The 20,343-nt window shown below is 35.1% G+C and overlaps 1 protein-coding gene across 1 annotated transcript; it reads left to right on the top strand.

Annotated features, from left to right (window-relative positions):
• Positions 1–185: 185 nt before the first annotated feature.
• Positions 186–16,840, top strand: LOC144436439 (succinate--CoA ligase [GDP-forming] subunit beta, mitochondrial-like). Its single transcript, XM_078125239.1, has 11 exons — positions 186–257; positions 2,774–2,921; positions 4,984–5,092; positions 9,595–9,685; positions 10,456–10,608; positions 11,567–11,656; positions 12,461–12,557; positions 13,605–13,766; positions 14,898–15,040; positions 15,550–15,670; positions 16,218–16,840. The coding sequence occupies exons 1-11, from the start codon at positions 186–188 to the stop codon at positions 16,328–16,330; spliced, it is 1,299 nt and encodes a 432-aa protein (XP_077981365.1). The 3' UTR covers positions 16,331–16,840.
• The last annotated feature ends 3,503 nt before the right edge of the window (positions 16,841–20,343 follow it).

Genomic DNA, 20,343 nt, shown 5'->3' with positions numbered 1-20,343 from the left:
TATACAAATAAAGTCATTTGTATTATTGTAAAGACACACGTGATTGAGGATTAGTGAAATAAAAGCACTTCAAAATAAAAAATAATGTGCAATATAGAAGAAAATGTTATTTTGATATGATCTGAATATTACGTATATTTGACACTGTATTAGTATGGTAACATCTTTCGTATTCTGACCTAAAAATGGCTGCGATCAGTCAAGCTGCGTGTCGGATCCCCGGCCGGCTTTTAACTTCCGCCGTTCTCCAACGCCAAGTAAGTTGTTAAAATATGAAATATATCAATTGATGTAAGGATTAATCATATATTTACCTGATCACAAGTATAAAGTAATGAAACTGGCTATTTTAGTTTGATAACTGTAAGGGTATTGTGCAAAAGTGCCAATCCATTATTTTAGCCTAAGACAAGGTACCTCCCCCACCACCCCATGTTTTTATTAGATCGTAGTTCCATCTGACAAGTTGTACAGTAGACACAGCACTGATTGTAAAGTAGTGACAAATTAACAGGAAACATTAAAATAGGTACAATATGCAAGTAACATTCGGATTAGATTTGACCTTTTTTGATAGATGTGGACTCTGCTCAGCCCCTCTATCAATCATAGATGGAGTGCTGTTACAGTTACACGCTGCATAGGACACCTGGACACTTGATGAATTATGAGGAAATATGATGAAACCAATATTATTTCGTTTAAATATCAATCTTTGATATATGTAACAATGATGGCGTAGTTTTAATTTCAGTGTTTTGCCTTGATATATATATTTACTGGATTATTCACTTTTCACTGAAAACAAAAATTAACCGTCTTTCTACCAGGAGGTGTTTGTTTTTGTGTACACAAAATAATACAAGTTGGGAGAAACAGGATTTAAAAAAAAAATTTGGGCAGGAAATTACTCCCAGCAATTTTCTCTTTATGCAGACCTATATTCACAATCACACACACATACATGTACATGTAACTCTGCATAGTTCCATTCAGGTTTAGGATAAGTTAGTAAGTGACAGGGCTATTTAGCATGCTCTATATCACAGTACTGTGGAACTGTCAAGGCCTTCCATGACTTTTCAAATCATTACTCCAGGAGTCCCCCAATTCACCCCCGTCTTGTGAGTGAGACACAGCTGAGTGATACAGTCTACCCATCGAGTCTGTAGAACACCCTCCCTGGGTTTGGGTTAGTCATAGGAAAAATCCCCTGTTTCCAGTGGGATTCAAACCCACGACCTACTACTGACTGCTAATCCTAAGCACTAACCACTATGTTACAAGAAGCCAGGAAACACAGAAGTGAGTGTAGAGACCCATTACATGCTTTTCACTTTTATTTGGTTTTGATGTAATGCGTAGTCATAAATTATATTTTTCTTGGAACGGTCATAGTTCTGCTTACAGATGGTGTACAGAACACAATACTGACAATATCCCTTCAACACCAAAGAGAGGGACAATATTAGAATCAAGTCCTGACTTACTTTGTCTGCAAGCAGGACTATATTGATAAGTGAAAAGAAAGTTAATGCTTTATAGCATAAGTATGGGTATGAACCTCATATGTCTTCATGATAATCACTGTCCATTCAGTCCATACACCATTTTCCATAAACCTTGATTAGACAGTTCTAGTATAATGTTAACATTGTTGCATGCCTTCTATGACATCACAATTGTCTTCTAGGACAGTTGATTACATGGTTGGCATTTCCTCAACATTTTTAATACATACCTTAATAAATATATCATCGGATCATTTGTAAGCTAATATCTCAATACCAGATTTGAGTTCAGTCAATTGCAAGTGATGGTTAGTATGCTTTAGTAAGTAAAATACTGAGAGTGCCTTTTAAATATGCAGGAAAAATTATGCCCCCAAATGTATAAACTCAGCTTGTGCCCCTTTAAATCGTAATTGGTATAAAGTACACTCAATGACTTCATATGATACTTGAACCACTCTGTACGCATTTATGCTGTAGATAATATATGTATGTTGTAAGTTGTTAGTTACTCAATGCACAATCCAGGATCCTACAAAATAGTACAATGCTTAATTATAGAAAGATAACAATTGTGATAACACAATACCCACTATCCCCAAAATAAATCAACATATATACTTAATTCCAGTTGGTGTATTCTGTTCACAATGACAGATTACTTTATTTTGTGAATGTGATGTATTTGTTATGTTTACTTACAATGTCAAGGTCAAATTTCCATGCTCAAACCACTTCTTGGAATATCATGATTAAAACTGTACATAAGAGCATTATTTTATACCCTGATGTACTCTTTCTTCTAACTTGGCCCATCAAATTATATCAGAAAGTTTGGATTTCTGTAGAGCCTGTCACCAAATCGAAATTGTAAGACAAACAAGAGTGCTCAGTACACCTGTGACGTTGATGATGAGACGTCGGCGGAAATGTTGGATTCACTTCCAAGAAATATTTTGACTCTCTGCGTAGAAATCTCATTACTCGGTATGAACCCAAAGTCCATGAACATTTATTCTAACATGTGTGCACATGTACACAGAGAAAGTAAGAAAACAAAGAAAAAAGACAAATAATTAGGGCTATTTTAGTTAGGGTGTGAAGTTTGGTTTATATTGAACTTTTGGCAATTTGATATCAGGAACAACAACAGATGAGGGATCCAAAGGAAGATTTTCCCTCCAGAAATGATGACAAGGGTGATTATTTTTACACTGTAATTTTTTCTTCATAATAATAATGTATTCCTTATCAACTAACAGGCTGTCATCACGTCAGTGGTACCGTCAAGATGCCTTAATTTACAAGAATACCAGAGTAAGAAATTGATGGAAAAATATGACGTGAACACTCAGAGGTTTAGAGTTGTAGATAATGCTGTGGAAGCAACGGCAAAAGGAAAAGAACTTTGTAAGTATACATAATACACATTGTTATGTAGGTACATGAACATTTGCTAAGAGTGAAATAAATGGTATTAGAATGATTTCAATGCTTATAAGACAAAACCTGGACATTTTATTTAGGAGGAAGAATTTTCTTGTGTTAAGTCCTATTGTATCTGATTAATACATAGCAATTCAGCTTGATTGCTTTATTGACCTCCATATTGTTGTTTATTTTGTGTTCCAGGAGTGAGTGCCTTTTTCACATGAAGGTGCTCACTCCAAGAACAACTTAATCAGATTTAGTCCTACTGTAAGTTTTGCTTGATTTTGAGGTTTTGTATAGTTTACTGTAATAAATAATATTGATGATTAAAATTGTTCTTATGTGGTTTGTGTTATCTCAAATGTCCAGGAGATTCTATGTACAGGTTACCGTTTAAGTTGCAAAAACAAACACTACTGTTATACATTTTCTTGATACTGTTGTACCCAGCACAAATTCCAAGCCTAACCTTATCTTCTGTCAATATTAGGGTTAGCAATCTGAATGCAGGTCATCATAGCCAAACAGTCATGTTGACAGGCATGATAAGCTTATCGCCCTCTATCAGCTGTACCTGTGTTTACTTTGTTTACAAGTTGCAACCATACAATAGAGTGCTTCTATTAGTGAGTGGAGATTATATACATTTTTGTACTGTACAACAGCTACATATTCCACCATATTTGATTTTTAGTGACAACTTTTGCCTCAAGCACACAGAAGATATCAATCATTTATTATATTCACATATTGCTTGCATTTCTTGTTACTGTACATGCATTGGCATCATCTTGGTCTGAAATGGGAGAAGCTATTAATATCGCTATACTTGAGATTTCCCTTCTCTGTTACCAAGGCTCTTAAGCCATGGCCAAACACCATTTGTTGACAGTAGTGTCAGGTTGTCAGCAAGCCAGGCACACCTGCTAGGGCTCTTTCTGGAGTTCATTATATATTTTCATAACACATTTGTAACTGTCAACTGTCAATTCAGATCATATCACAGAGAAAGTAGACTAGGTTATATCATGGCAGTATAATAAGGGGAGAAGAAGTCTGCACAGGCATTCATCCTATATATATATATATTATATTGACGTAGAAACACAGACTTGGACTTGGTATATATGCTATTTCGCATTGTGTTTTTCAAAGTTGGAAAAACACTGTAAAGTTGGTTTATAAACTGAAAATGACCAAATAAATAATAATGTGTAACTTCAACAGTATAAATATCAATAATTATCTAAATATGGTACAAGCTATGCCCAGTGTATAGTTACAGAACACTAAATCGTATTAGCCTTCAAAAAAGAAACAAGTGAAGTAAAATAATTACTGCAGTAAAATGACCAGCTTGATGATAATTATATAATGAATGATAAAATATGTTACAAAACCATGAAGCTGTTTACACTACAAAAAGTTAATCAAGTTTTGTTTTTGAATCCCCCAAGAAAGAGTTTTAAAACTGTTTACTATGGTTATAGAAACCCATAGGGTGATATGGATAACACTGAACAAGGAAAGACAAATCTAATCTCTGCGTATAAATTGAAGGTGATGAAGACTGTAAGATACGTTGTGCCGTTCTGTCTTTAACAGCCTCCTCTGGGAGGGAGGGTTTGACCGATGTGTGAGGGCACCTCATCACAACATACCTTATAGATTAGTAGATAACATATTTTGATCGGTTATCTTCTTTATCGGATTTATGTGTGTTTGTAAAAGTAGGGTATCCCGATGATAAAATAATATGATCTTGATCTTTGAATTTCCAGAAAACATACCATCTTCCTCTGCTATTTCTGGAACAGTTTAAAAAATCCCATGAATGCATTGTTATGCCAACTAGATCTGTATTCAACTTCTTTAGATGCGTTAGTGACATGCTGTATATTTTGAGAAAAATCACATATTATCAGTGAAATAAATTGTAACCCAAGTGTTCATAAACTTGGGATATTATTCGCAGCGAAAGACATGAATGTAAATGAATTATAAAACCTTGATTTATGTATATTTTCATTTCTACTTGCAGTAAACACAATAGCCAATGAACTTGTTATCAAAGCACAGATTCTTGCTGGAGGTAGAGGCAAAGGCAAGTTTTCAAGTGGTTTACAGGGTGGTGTACACCTTACTACGAAGTAAGTCTTTGCTGTTATCTTTGTCTTTCAAGAGTCTTCCAGACTTTTCAAAAACATATTATCAACAACGTTGTCTGTTAAATGACAATATAGGAACGTTGGTTGTCACATACTACATTATAGCATTGATACAATGATAGTCAGGTGTAGCCATAGACCCTGGAGTCCACCTCAAACATCAATGGTGTAGCTTTTCTGCTGGCATTGATGTGGATTTGGCATTTGCACAGAAGTAGCAAGACAAATAACAAAAACAAACCAATACCAGTAAGCGGATCAAGTCAAAGGTATGCACTTTCAAGGTCAATGATTCTATCCCAGACCCTGGTATTAGTATTACATTCATCAGGTAAACCATAAAAGGTTTCATAAACTCATTCATTAATTCTGGACTATCTGTTTCTGTAGCTCTGTCAGACAACTGTTTTTTCATTCCTAAATGAAAGTCCAAGTGGGAACGAGACCTTTAAATATTATGATGTGTATAAACATTAAAAGTTGGTCTAGTTAGTTCAGGGTGTGTTCTGAACTTCTGTTCGGTTAGCTCAATGAGAACAAAAGGTTCTTTTTCACTTTTATGCGGCCTTGTTCAACTTTTCAACAATGCGATCAATCTTGTGATGGTGAAAACCACAATAAAGAGAAAGAATGTCTGTTTGTTAAGGACCCTAGTCAGTACTGTTCAAATACTTTGGCATACACATTGGTTACCAGACTCTGACAACAATGGTTGCAGAGATCTTTTTCCAATGTCTATGGTCTGGTGAAATCATACATTTTTTGTATTGCATTGATGGTAATCACACAGTTGTTCTTTTTTTTATTCCTTCAGACTTTCAACCCCATAAATCAAATCTTTAATGGTAAACAATTTGTTTGATTTTTCAAGCTTTCATGTATGACTGTCAGTTCTTGTGAATTAAAACAGATCTCTTGATGATCATGAATAGTTGGATTTTGAGTAAAAAAAAACATTTCTTTGTTCATTTTTATGTTCATTAAAAGGAAACAAAAGTGGGACTAAATCACTGTAACTGTATTTGTCATGCTCAGGGGACCAGAAAGTGTTGGGGAAAGGTTTTGGTCTTCCAACAATACCCCACCCCAGTGTACATTATGAGGTCTCTTCAGAGCTAGACTGCCAATTTTCATAGCTCTATTTCAGAGAGGCTAACATTGCCAGATAAGTATTTGTCTTGCCCAAAATGTAATTTTAATTGAACAGAAATCATTTGTCAGTTTAGCCACACAACCTGTGATTGTATTTTGTAAACCTGTTGTAGACTGTTTCTTTTATTGAGATAGAATAGTGTGAGTACCTCTTTATTTAGTCTGGATGCCAACTTGGTTTCTAATTAAGGTTCAGGGGTGAACAAATCATTTTGTGAACTGCATGGTGGTCCCTGGACCAGTGCCTTAAAAAATCCAGTGGTCCAAGGTCCCACTAATGTGTAACATTAAATCTTACCTATGCATCTGTATATTCAGATGACTTTTTAACATAGTTATTAACAGTAAGGTACTGGTCTGACAGACCAGACAAAATTTGTGTGGTCCACCCAAAAAAATCGCTAGCCCCGGACCCAGGACCAGTAGATTTGTTCACACCCCTGAAGGTTTCTAACATGAGTGGAGGTGTAAATGGTAACGGTACTGTATAGCAACTAGACTACTCTTTATTCAACACAGCAATGGCGATTTTTGACTATTGAGGTAACAAATGTTGAGTGATTAATGATCTTTCGCTAACCAACTAGTGTACAGTAGTAACATTTTAATGACTGGTCAAGAAATGTAAAGGTCAAACTGTGTATGGTGTTGACGGCCTTTTGTCCTATTTGTATTGTCTCCAGACTAACATACTTTGCAAGTTATACTTTTTCCTCTGACCTCTCAGAGCATAGTACATGTTGAATTTGTAGCCTCGATGATTGATAAACAAATTTATGTAAATATCGATAAAAAACCTATCCCACCTCCAAATGTGTAACCAGTGAATTTGTGATAGTCTGATACAGACTCCCATAGCCATGGCTACCTAACAAATGTAACTATAGATAGAAAATGCCTCCCTAGTTCTACACACTTGTATGACCGTCTAGTGCATTGACAACACAGAGTAATATTATGCGTGATTACCAGCAGTGTAAGCACAGGGGTCAGGAGGGATAAACAGCTTTTTTTTTCATGATTTCCCGGATTTCTAATATCATTTTCTTGACATTTCAAATAAAAGTTTTAAGATATTACCATAATAACTGCCATCCATGGTAATAGGAGGATTGTATTAATTAAAGTTACCATCATAATTACCATGGTCATAGGAGTTGTACTTGACATTAGTTTTACAAAGACATCAAATGTAACTTCTGGAAAATGTAGTCAGAACAGAAAGAAATCTGATATGAAATTAACTTTGAAACAAACTTGGAAATGTCATAACTACATGTAAAGTGTTTTCCCAGGACAGATTGCAAGAACCAGACCAAGTTGCACAATGATTTACATATCAATAGCACAGTAATTTGCATAATGATTGGCGTAATAATATGCATGTCATTGACTAAAGAAACCTGCCAATATTGGCTGAGTTGAGTGGCAAGAATGGTGTCAGCTAACACTATGCTTATTCAAGCTGTTGTCGAAAGTGTATGAACTTTGAACTAACATGTCTCAATTGGAATTTGGGGATTAGTGCCTGAAATAACATAGACAAGTGATCTGTTTGTTGACATGCTATATTATGAAGTCAAATCAATTGTGTTGAGTACTGTTTGTAAGTTACATTCCCCATGTACATATGTTTTACATTGTACATCATGACATGAGGCACATATACCACTGTAACCATATGTTTTCATTATTGACATCCCCCTACCATTCATCACAGAAATCTGATTTATAAAACTAATTTTGTACAGTCAGCGACGACAACAGTCAATTCAGAGACTTGCTATTAATGAAGTAGACTGCACTGTTGACATTTTGACACCTGTATCTGTAGCTATGATCATTAAAAATGAATCATTTGAAATAATATCCCTTTTAGCATTCAAAATTTGGATAACAACACAACTATCTGGCAAAGCTATTGAAAATGTTGATCCCAAACACAAAAAATGGTCCTTTGTAATCCTTACTGCTCAACTGATAAGACAAAAGTAATCCCCAAGACTGTGGAATTGAAACATTGCGTCTGTGGTTAGCTATATAAACTTTATTTCAACTTACAGGACAAACAGTAGCTGATTGTTATGTACAAACTGTTGACCGGCCATTTCAATGAGATTCTGCTTTTGTTCACTAAGATAGGTCAGACAAAGTAATACTATTGTGTTAGCCATAAACATGTATTTTTTATGAGGTGTACGTGTGTATATCTCTATATCTAGGTTTTTGTCTGTTGTTGAAACTTTGCCAGAAAAAAGTGAGCAACCTGTATTTTAGTATCATAAATCACTACAGGAAGCAATTACCAGTAGTCATCAAAATGTCTTACATGCAACATGCATACAAAGTGAAGAAAACCAAATGAAAAAAGTATTGTCAATTTTTAATTTTTTTTTTTTTTAGCAAAGACGTTTTAATTGCCAGTAAATTATTTTTAAAAAAAGACTGAACTGTGACAGTGTAACGTGTGCGTGTTTTGGAATTAATGAGGAAAATTATGATGTGAGATGTCTGGATAAAGAAAAAAACAATTGTTAATGATTTATTTTATAATGTTACATAATGAAACATAGCTCAAATAGTTGTTAGAATTACATAAAACATAGCAGACACAAATGAACAAGGAGTAAGCAAAATATTGTCGTAATTAATAATGATTTATTTATTTAGTCACTTTATTGTGATTCGAGATAATTTTAGCCAGACTGGCCAATCTTTCAGAAATAAACAATGTTTTAACGAAATTGTAAAATAGTGATTTCAAATACAAATTGGGGGAAAAAATGACAACAAAGATGAATGGGAGGATGGGGTTTGAATGGAGAATATGGGCAGGTGGAAAGAAGGGGAGGGGGGGGGGTTTAATTATGGAGGACTATATACTAAATGCGAGGTCCTTTACTTATTATCTTCAGCTGATCAAGGCAGTTGAAAGTAGGCCAACCACAGATTATGCTTATATAAATATATATTCAAGATATAATGTTACAGTTACATGTATTTGTATCCCCCTCCCCCCTCCCCCCTCCCACCCCATAATTCTACCCCTTTACATGTATTTATAGCCTGACTGTAAAGTAATTTGTTATCATGAACAGGAGCAGTTCTCCATAATCCTACCCAATTACATATATTTGTAAATTCCCCCTCCCCCCAGGTACAGTGTAATAAAGTGTAGTCCTCTCACCCCACCCCACCCCACCCCATAATCCTACCCAATAATGAATTTTGTTTATTTGTATCCATAACAGTAATGCTACTACAAACAATTTGGCATATTCAGCCATCGGAAATGACAATATCTTTTATATTTTGTCCAACTTTCTCTTCAGTCCTGACGATGTTAGTCCTCTTGTTAAACAGATGATAGGCTATAGATTAACTACTAAGCAGACAGGAAAGAATGGAGTGGAAGTCAAAAAGGTGAGATTGTTTTTTTCTAGTTTTCAGTAATAATCTGAAATAACATTTATTATTATACCATGCATGAGCCAAGTTGAACAAAAAATATGGCATTTATACCCTTGTTGTTCTATGTCACGACAATGTGCCATAACAAAACATGTCTCCCTAACTGGTCCTGCTGTGTTCGAAACATCAGTCAAAACTTCCCAAAATTGCCATTACTTTCCACGCTTTTTCATTGACATTACTGGCGCTGGTATAATTATATTATTCCCCAGTATTAGTCTTCATTCAGCAGAAAAATGCTCAACTCGTCTTGTGACTCATAGTGACAAGACCCCTTAGGTCACTCATATTTTCCTTGGCTGAACGAAGAAAGATATTGGAGAATAATGTCTAAATCTCAGCAGGGTAGAATTAGAGATATCAGATATACAACTTACAAGTACTTATTTCCCAGGAAGTCTTCTTATTGGTAATCAAATTGCACAGCTTGTTACTCACTTCTGTGTAGTATTAAAGTGATCACCTGAATATGATGACAGACAAAGTAAAACATGGAAAGATGTTCAGATTAAATTTACTGAATATTTTTTTTACGTCGTTCATGAACCCAAATTTTGCTATGGTTACGTACACAGGGATTGACCCGATAGATTTAAGGTAAAAGAAGGTTTAGATGTATCGAAAATTTACACATACCCACAAATTTGTTCAAATGATTTTGTCGTATGTCATTGGTACGAGAAAGGTCAATTCAGGTCAAATTGTGTGTGTTCATATTACAGGTAATGATAGCAGAAGCATTAGACATAGAGAGGGAGACATACTTTGCTATCTTGATGGATAGAGCGTATGATGGCCCTGTCATGGTGGGTAGTCCAGCTGGAGGTATGGACATTGAAGAGGTAGCTGAGAATACACCAGAACTCATATTTAAAGTAAGTCTTATATTGTCAGGTCATCAATTTATTTGTGCTATTTGCTATTTACTATGTGTTTCGATCTTCTACATGACAAAATCTACCACATTTTGTATAAGCTATGTGGTTGATATCACAAATGTATAGCACAACACAACACAATACAACACAACACAACACAACACAACACAACACAGCACAACACAACACAACACAACACAACACAACACAACACAGCACAGCACAACACAACACAGCACAACACAGCACAAAACAATACAACACAACACAACACAACACAACATAGCACAACACAACACAACACAACACAATACAAAACAATACAACACAACACAACACAAAACAATACATCACAACACAACACAACACAGCACAAAACAATACAACACAACACAGCACAACACAACACGACACAGCACAACACAACACAACACAACACAACATGACGCAGCACAACACAACACAACACAACAAATATACATCACAACATAGCAATTGCACAGCATGATGCAACAAATTCACAGCATACTGTAAACATAACATAACATAATATAACATATCAGCACACTATCATTAAAAATACCGAATAGCATAATACATGCGTAGCATAAATGCAAGATTTTTACTGCTAACAAGATGGTGAATGCCCATTATAATGTAACAAATACATGGTATGGCATAACATAAACTATTATCACTGTGGCTAATGATTGTAGGTATTTTCGTTTGAAATGATATTACCTCCATAATCATAAAATACACTCTCTGATAAGCTATGATGAAAAGTTTCAAGGTTGCCAGGAAGTACATTTACATGATTTACTCTATTACACAACAATGAATAATGAACTCAAATCGTTATTTGATATCAAAACATAGTTTTGAACAAACGAAGAAACAAATGAGAAAAAAAATTAATCACTTTTTTTTCTGTGTTTGTTTTGCATTTACATAGCAACCCATTGAAATAACAGTTGGGGTGACTGATGATATGGCGCTAGAAATGGCAGCTAATTTGGACTTTGATGGCGAACAGCGGAAAGAGGTAAGAATCGGGTGAGCCCCGTTTACATGATGCTGCCGTTTTCAAATTAAAATAGCTATTTTTTTAATTATTTTTTTGCTTTTGCACCTACCGTACCATTTACATGGAGGTGACAAAAAGTACGAATAAAAACACAACAATTTGAAAACACTGCAAATATTCGAAAACTGTCTGTATAAACAGGTGAAAATGGAAAGGTTTGAAAACAGTGTCGCTGATGTTTTTTGTGTAAATTGTTCAAAATGTTTGTCGGTCTATCATGTAAATGCATAAAAAATGAAAACTCTATCATGTAAGTGTAACCTTACTCTTAAATTGGAAGGTATTCTGTAGTTTTCAAAGGCAATGAAAATAACTTGAGGTACTAACAAATTCATGCATCTACCTGTCTTTAATTGTTGATGTCACCTTGTAGTGAGATTGGTATTGAACACATTGTTACATTTATGTATTCTATGTATTTCTCAATGACAATACAAAAATGCCACAGGCTTTAGTTTGTTTTTGTCCCTCTTTACACATAAAATCTCTTTGCTTTGCTCTCTTTGTCCCATTGATACTTGAAAGGTACTCTCTTAAAAATGTCCAAGTCAAGTAGAACATGTTTAGTGGGTCATCTAGTATATAAAGTCAACAGTTTGGTACTTGGTACTACTTTACCACAGAAGAAAAATCCCCAAAAGTCTTACTTTTCTTTAATAGTGGAGTTGATTTTCACTTCAAATAATAGCATGGGAGATGTTTATTGATGTAAAGAGCAAAGCGATACTAGTAACTGTGTGCTTTCTTTCTTTTCTTTGACAGGCTGCTAGACAAATCCAAAATCTCTATAAGATGTTTATAGGAGTAGATGCTACTCAAGTAGAAATCAATCCACTAGGAGAAACACCAGATGGCAGAGGTAACTGCTCCACTTCGTTAAGGAATGATTGCGATATTGTACAATGTCTCACAAGCTCAATTAACAATTAACTTTGTTCATTTAGGAAATACCCCCCTCCCCAAATGAACGTTCATATGTGCAGCATCAACACGTTTATATACGATGTAAACTATGATGTAATTGTAACTCCGATCAATGCAATTTAAAAACATGATGGTAACCACATTGAAATACTATCAGAAACCCAGCACTGTATATCACATTAGAAGTAAATTTTAATCAACTTATCAACATCTCAGTAGTAAATACAGAACCTATTTTCATTAAAGACGTGACAGTTTTCAAAATTTGGTTCCAATTGGAAAATGAAGTTAAGCATTTGCATTGAAACCAGACCCAAAGTTTGTTTATTGAGCTTGTGTGACATTGTGCAATCATCCCTAAGAATTCCTGATGTCAAGGTCGTTTAGCCCCAATAATAAACAAGGCACAGCAGGAGCTATTGGAATTGGCCCCATCCATCCATGCATGCCATTTCTACCATGCACTGTGCCAGTTTCATCAACCTGATGTGAACATGACTGGGTTTTAGGGATCAAATGTCATTGTATTGCTTGCAAACATAGAAGTGTCACTTTTAGCACAAATGAACACTAAAGTAATTCAGTAAAGCTATAGGTGTCACTGTCTGTGTGTATGGGTGTCTCTGTGTGTATGGGTGTCTCTGTGTGTATATGTCTAAAATTGTGACTTTTTTGTCAAAAAAATTTAATTCTAAAAATACTTGACAGGCTGAAATGTGGTGGCAATGTTTCTGAGGATGTATTTATGAAGACTTAGTCAGAACATGATGATGCCATCAGTGATATGCAAATTTGTGTCTTTAAAACATTAATCTTAGTCAAAAACTTATATATCTAGAAACTGCTTGGTGAATGGAGGTGACATTTGATGAGCCTGTTTCAAGAAGTGTCAATCTGCAGAAGTTGTGTACAAAGTATTTTAATAATTGATGGCACCTAAGTACATTTTCTCTCATTATCGAATTTTTGATTTGTGTTTTAGTTGTCTGCTTTGATGCCAAAATGAATTTTGATGATAATGCTGAATTCAGACAAAAGGAGGTGTTTGCAATGGATGACCAGACAGAGACAGACCATCGTGAAGTTGACGCAGCCAAACATGGTCTCAACTATGTAGGAATGGATGGAAATATTGGTTGTTTAGGTAAGGCAAACTTTGACTCTATAACATACATGTATGACAGTACACCATGAACTAAACCAGTATGAAGTCGATGCTGACAAGGTTGGCGTAAAACCATGGTCTCATCTATGTAGAAGTAGCAAAATGCATACGTTGGTGGTTCACTGTACATCATGGTCAAACCAGCAGGCCCATCATTCCCAGATTCAAATATTGTCTGTTACAATATCCTGACAGTATTTCAGCAGTTCCTTATTTTCAAAAGTGACAGTGTCTGTCCTGATCATTATTACAAATTATAAAATATGATTTATTGCCCATAGTTAATGGAACTCAATTATGTAAAATGAGTATGATATGAATTTGAAATTGTGATCATATTTCATAAACGATGGCACTTGATTATGAAAAAGAGCAAATCATTAATTATGAAATATTGTCCATATCAAATATGCAAAACATGTAGTTGTTAGTCGGTGACACAATGTTGTTATTAGCACTCTACTGTACAAAGGTACAATATGCTAATTATGGTGTAATCACGTAGTGAATGGCTCTTTAAAGGGGCACAAACTGTCCATATGATTTTGGGATGTAATTTTTTTCTGCATGTTAAGAAGTGCTCACAGTATACTACTTACTGATATATACACTTAACAATCACTTGCATTTAACTGAACTCAAACCTGGTATTAAGATAAACTTATAAACAATCTTATGATGTAATTTATTATACATCCCAAGAGATGTATAAGAAATCCCTACTATGCAATCAACAGTTCTAACAATGCCAGAATACAAACTGTAATATACAGAACTCCCTACTAATGCTATGCAATCAACAGTTCGTTCTAACCGTGCCAGAACACAAATTGTAATGTCATAGAAGACATGCAATGACATTAACATTATACTGGGATAGTTGAATCAAAATTTCATGTAATATGCATTTGCACTTGAGTAAACAGGTTGTAAACTCAGCTTGTGCCAATTTAAGTGAAGAAAATACAAATTATTAATTATGAAATATTACCCATATTTTATATATTTTATGATGCTTAGTTCTAGGCATGAGTTACAGTGGCTTATCCTTTATCATGTCTTTCTTAATTACTCAATTAATTGTTATGATTACTGACTTTTATTTTGCAGTCAATGGCGCTGGTTTAGCTATGGCAACCATGGATATTATTAATATGTTTGGAGGTGAACCAGCCAACTTTTTGGATTGTGGTGGTGGTGTCAATGAAGATCAAGTAGTAGAAGCTATCAGAATTATTACCTCAGACCCACAGGTGAGTTGTCAGTCAATTGTATGTATGTATGTGTGTGTGTGTGGGGGGGGGGGGGGGGGCAGTATTACATCAGATCCACAGGTGAGCTGTCAGTCATTTGTATGGGGGGGGGGGGCAGTATTACTTCAGATCCACAGGAGAGTTGTAAATCAATTTGTATGTTGGGGGGGGGGGGGGGGGCAGTATTACATTAGATCCACAGGTAAGTTGATAGTGAATTGCCAGTACATTTTGTTTTCCACCAAAATTCTTGATAACCAAAGCACTGTACTTAATTCTCAGTACCTGAAACAGAATATTTCTGCCTAGGCACGTCATAAAACTAACCAATGATCGATTTCTTGGTTGACAGCATAACTTCTGCTCCATACGCTTCACATGCATTACTATAGGTGCACATGACAGTAAATCGACCTTCTCGCTCTATTTTGACTCTCTAGTGGAGGTACAACGATATTGCAGGTACCGAGAATCATTAACATAACTTTCATTTTATGTTTTTTTTGCAGGTCAAAGCCATTTTAGTGAATATTTTTGGTGGTATTGTCAACTGTGTTACAATAGCCAATGGTTTGATCACTGCATTAAGTAAGATAGAATTGAAAGTCCCCCTGGTGGTAAGACTAGAAGGTGAGTAGACAATGTTAATTAGGATGAGAATACATGGCGGCCACATTTTTGACAAAAAAGTACATTTTGCATCTTATCTCCAAATGTTTGATACATATGGACAACATTCAAGGGTCTACCCAACATTATGAATGGTAAGCTTAATGATGAGACCCTGTGACCTTTGACTTTGACAAACATTTTCAAGTAGAAATGACCAAATGTGTGTTTCTACAAGTCGACCACACAAAGACTCCATTTAAGTGTCAAAACTCGTGATCAAAGGTACGCCTTCTTTTTTATACGTTGACCTTTGACTTTGACCTCCATATTCAAGGTCAGTTGGAGAAATTGGTCGGTCAATAACCATTCAAGTGTCTACACCTATATTTATGAAGGATAGCTTTCAAGCTGAATACTAAAAGCTTTGACCTTAACCTTCATTTTTAAGGCCAAACTTAAGATTTCCAGAATAACCAGTTGGGAGCTGTCTTCTACGATATGAAGGATTATCTTAAATACGATCACACTCATGGTTTTTCTGTTTGTTTGTTTTTTTGTTCAACAGGTACCAATGTTGATGTTGCACTGAAGATGTTAGACGAGAGTGGTCTTCCAATAATCTCAGCTTCAGATCTAGATGATGCCGCTAAGAAAGCTGTGGCTAAGTTGAAGGCATAGAATGCAGACAAATCAGGGAATTATCCATCCATCTGTCTGTCTGTCTGTTTGTCTGTTTTTACGGTGCTGATATCATGACACTAAGCCTGTCATTTTAATTACCTTTAGTAGATCGTGTTAACAAACAATGACAAATCATTGAAATTACAAACATGGCATAAATGTACAACATCTGATTCAACCACATAGGTTGCTTTGTTTAATTTGTCATGTATTTAAAAGAAGTATAGAGAGTGAAATTTTCTATATAAAAAACAAAGGTGTGTAAATAAAAAGTACTAATATTGCAAGTCATTTTGGTTAACTGGGATTGCATGCAATGAAATGACAATGTGGTATCTAGTGTGGTTATTTCTATGTTTGCTAGTGGATGATGTATTCAGGAATTCATGCTGTCTTTTCTATTAATAAATGAAATGTGTCATTGTGGACATGAGTTGCATGCTGTGGATGCTTGTGAAAAAAAACTGTTGGTCTCTGTTGTGATCTGTGACAAGGTAGTTGTCACTGCCAGGATTTCTCATGACAAGTACTGATATTATGTGTACTGTATGACATGGTAATGAAGGCATTAAGGGGGGGGGGGGTGACAACACTTAGGAGATTCCCTGAATGAATGAGAAAAAATTAGCTGTCCCAGGATTCCCTGACCTTTCACCTTTGTACCAGGTTTAATTGTTTTTAAATCTTCTTTGACATTCTGTTCTGCATATCTCTACTAGATATCACTCTATCAATCTGAATGGAATATGGTTGGCTGGATTCCTTTATTTTACCTATATTTCCTTCAACTATTGTCATTTGCCATAACTTTTTGTTCTTCTGGGAGTGAGTGGAAGGTGCAAGAAAATCGAAAAACAAATGACAAGATACGAAGGAAACAGAAATATTAAAACAAAAGCAGTCGAGTTGTATTCCCATGTCAGATTTTAATCAGATTGTCACTTTGCGTGTGGAACAAGTGGCTTTATTTGAAGGCTAGCCTCATTGTTCACAAAATGTTGTAAAGGTACTTGATATTCTATCAGATACTGCATTAAACTTGTCAGTAACATTGCCTTCAACATGTGTACAATCTCAGACCACTAGCACTATAGATGGTAAGGAGGGCCACAAGCTGAGTTTATATGCTTGTTTTATGGGAGTACTTGGGTGAAAACACTTGCCTGAAACCTCAATTACACTATTCTTAGATAATCTCTCAGAGAGATGTGTCCTTGCTTGCACACTTACATAACCACTGTCTATATGTGTTTAGTAAATGGCTATGCATACCATTAATGGCAATTTACAAATGGCCTTCTGGTATTGTTAACCCAGGTGATGACATACTAGAGGTTTCCTTGGCATCTTATTGCTAACTAAATTTTGTCTCCAAATCATTGATGTTTTTAGTATGAGTATCAGTTTCTAGTTCTGTCAATAACAAGTGATTGTTATTCCTCAGGAAGTGTTTAGGTGTAACTTTCAATATGTAGCTAAATGGTACAACAAGTTACAACACAACAATCCCCCCCCCCAAAAAAAAAAAAAAAAAAAAAAAAAAAAAAAAAAAAACCCACAATAACTCAAAAACTAACAAACAAACAAACGTACCATACAAACACAGTTATGCCCGTAATATGTCATAACAGGACATTCATATAGACCTATTGTAAAACAACAGAAACGCTTGTTTCATAGGTTTGTAAATCGGTGCAGAACATTACATAGGCTATATCAGTAACACTGCTCTGCTGTTACTGTTGATGAATGGATACATGTCAACAGACAGTGGTGAACATTACACAGGCGATCAGTAACTCTGCTCAACTGTTAATTTTGATGGATGGATACATGTCAGTGTGTTGTGTGACAGGGTATTAAATTCATATCTCTAACTGTTTGTCTATAGTACCCCATACAATAGAATTCATAAGAGTGGCTGTGTTATTGTAGTGACCATGGCAATAAAACTCATGCTTTCCAAATTGGGTAATAGCCTAGTCATCAAATCTTTCATATCTCGCTTTGGGGTTATAGAGACCATGTTGGTATCCAGACTAAATTAGTAAACATTCTTTAATTTGTCAAGTAGAGCAGTAGATCTGACTAACCTCTGTTTAGGGACACTTTTTTCTTCTTTTTTTGAGGGTGGGATGGGCAGAATATTTGGAGTAACAAATAAATTTACAAAATGATGTGGAAATATGAAAAAAAAAACATTTTTCAACAAATTGTAGTGTAAATTTTGAACTGCTAGTAAGTGACAATCTTGTAGAGAGATGCAACAGACATGTATATTCATTGTATTGTACTTTCATATTGACCAGGAGAATGTTAGCTATGAGATTGAACGTCAGTCAAAGTACAGATATTGATCTAGAAAACCAACAAATGACACTGGACTTTTAATGTACTGGTATGATGCTAAGACTATTCACTCAGGAGATATATAAGTAGGAAACATCTACATGTTACATGAATATTTCATATTTGATTAAACTCAGGAATATTTGGTGTCTGTACCTTTAACACAACTTAAATTAAATTTGTGATTTATGTTTTGGTAGTATGAGTAGACGTGTACTGACACTCCCTGTGTTATAATGGTACATTCCATTTCCAGACTAATACGTCCCAGTCGAGTCCTGAATTATATTATGTCAACGTACGGTGGCCCCCAAGTGCCATTGCTAACTTTAAAAAAAAATCGACAACAAAACAAGTAGAATTTTGTTTTCGATTATTGAAGTTGGCGATTTCACATACGGGCTACTGCAATAACATGAGTTTCAGTGAATACGGTAATGTACTTTACTGTAAATACTTTATTACTGAAGATCTCCCAGCAACCAATAAAAAATAATTTTTTTTTAAATCTTTTATTATTGTGGATGAGTATCTCACAGATTTTTCTTCTTCTCTGTTTCACCTATTTTCTGAAAAGAGGTTAATTATTCGGTCATTAAAAGTGCCCCCCCCCCTTGTGTCTTGGCATTCGAATCTCGGCTCACCTAAATACAGTAGCATGGCAATATAACGATACAGTTCCATGTAGCTAATGACATTATACATGTACATCTTGTTGAATTTTAGTAAGTAGAGAATGCTACTGAGGACATCATTTTTTAACAGTTAATGTTTTACAGCAGACTGGTGTCAGCTGACAGTATCTTAGCCCTCTGTACTCAAGATGAAATAGAAAATATGAAATAAGTCAACAGGAAAAAAATATATGGCTAAATTAATCAATTCAAAAGTAGACAAAAATGTACACTAGAGAGAGTTATTAATCACTTCCGTGGCCCGTCACCCCTAGTGAGTCAACGAGATCTGTGTATGGAAAAATATGTTCAAGGAGTCAACCAAATTATTTTTTATCCAGAAAAAACGATTTCAGTTTCACCAGATTTCTCATCGTGTACTTCTTGTTGTTGTTGTTGTTGTTGTTGTTGTTGTTGTTGTTGTTGTTGTTGTTGTTGGGATGGGTGGGGTGGAAACTATGTTGGGTATTACTGAAAGAGAATATTCAATCATCGTTCCAGTAAACAAAAAATACACCAAGGCTAACCTTCTTGAATGTAAAATACTATTGCAGTAATTTGCATAATTATTAACTTTTTGGTAAGTAGGTAATATCTTACAATCATGATTCAAAATATATATATATTTGATGATAACAACTGATATAGGAAAGACTCCTTTTTATCTCAGACCACTATACTTTTAGTGGTCTGAGTTTATATACTGAAGGCATTCAGTTTACATATGGTTGTATCTGACATGACACTGGTCTGTTCACGTTGTCTCTAAGTTATGTTACAAATCAAGCTTTACCTTCAAATTTTAGACTTTTATAAGAGATATAGTAATATTAGATATGTAGCTTTGAAAGGCGTCGAATATCACATGGATTCATAAGCTGTCGATGATGTTTCCTTTCTGAGTGTGGTCATTATCTCCTAGCAATCGCATGACTTGTGGTACTCAGTTTGATTTATTTTCCGATGTTCTCATGAGATTGGCTAATG

The sequence above is a fragment of the Glandiceps talaboti genome, chromosome 1 (assembly GCF_964340395.1).
Source record: "Glandiceps talaboti chromosome 1, keGlaTala1.1, whole genome shotgun sequence".
Lineage (NCBI taxonomy): Eukaryota > Metazoa > Hemichordata > Enteropneusta > Spengelidae > Glandiceps > Glandiceps talaboti.
This window is presented reverse-complemented; position numbering and strand designations above follow the sequence as displayed.

What these genes read in the sequence shown, in the direction of transcription:
- LOC144436439 (XM_078125239.1), top strand. Translation starts at nt 186, where the DNA reads ATGGCTGCGATCAGTCAAGCTGCGTGTCGGATCCCCGGCCGGCTTTTA. An exon ending in ATGGAGTGGAAGTCAAAAAG is followed by an intron (nt 9,686 to 10,455) that starts GTGAGATTGTTT and finishes TTCATATTACAG; the next exon opens with GTAATGATAGCAGAAGCATT. An exon ending in TGGAAATATTGGTTGTTTAG is followed by an intron (nt 13,767 to 14,897) that starts GTAAGGCAAACT and finishes TTTATTTTGCAG; the next exon opens with TCAATGGCGCTGGTTTAGCT.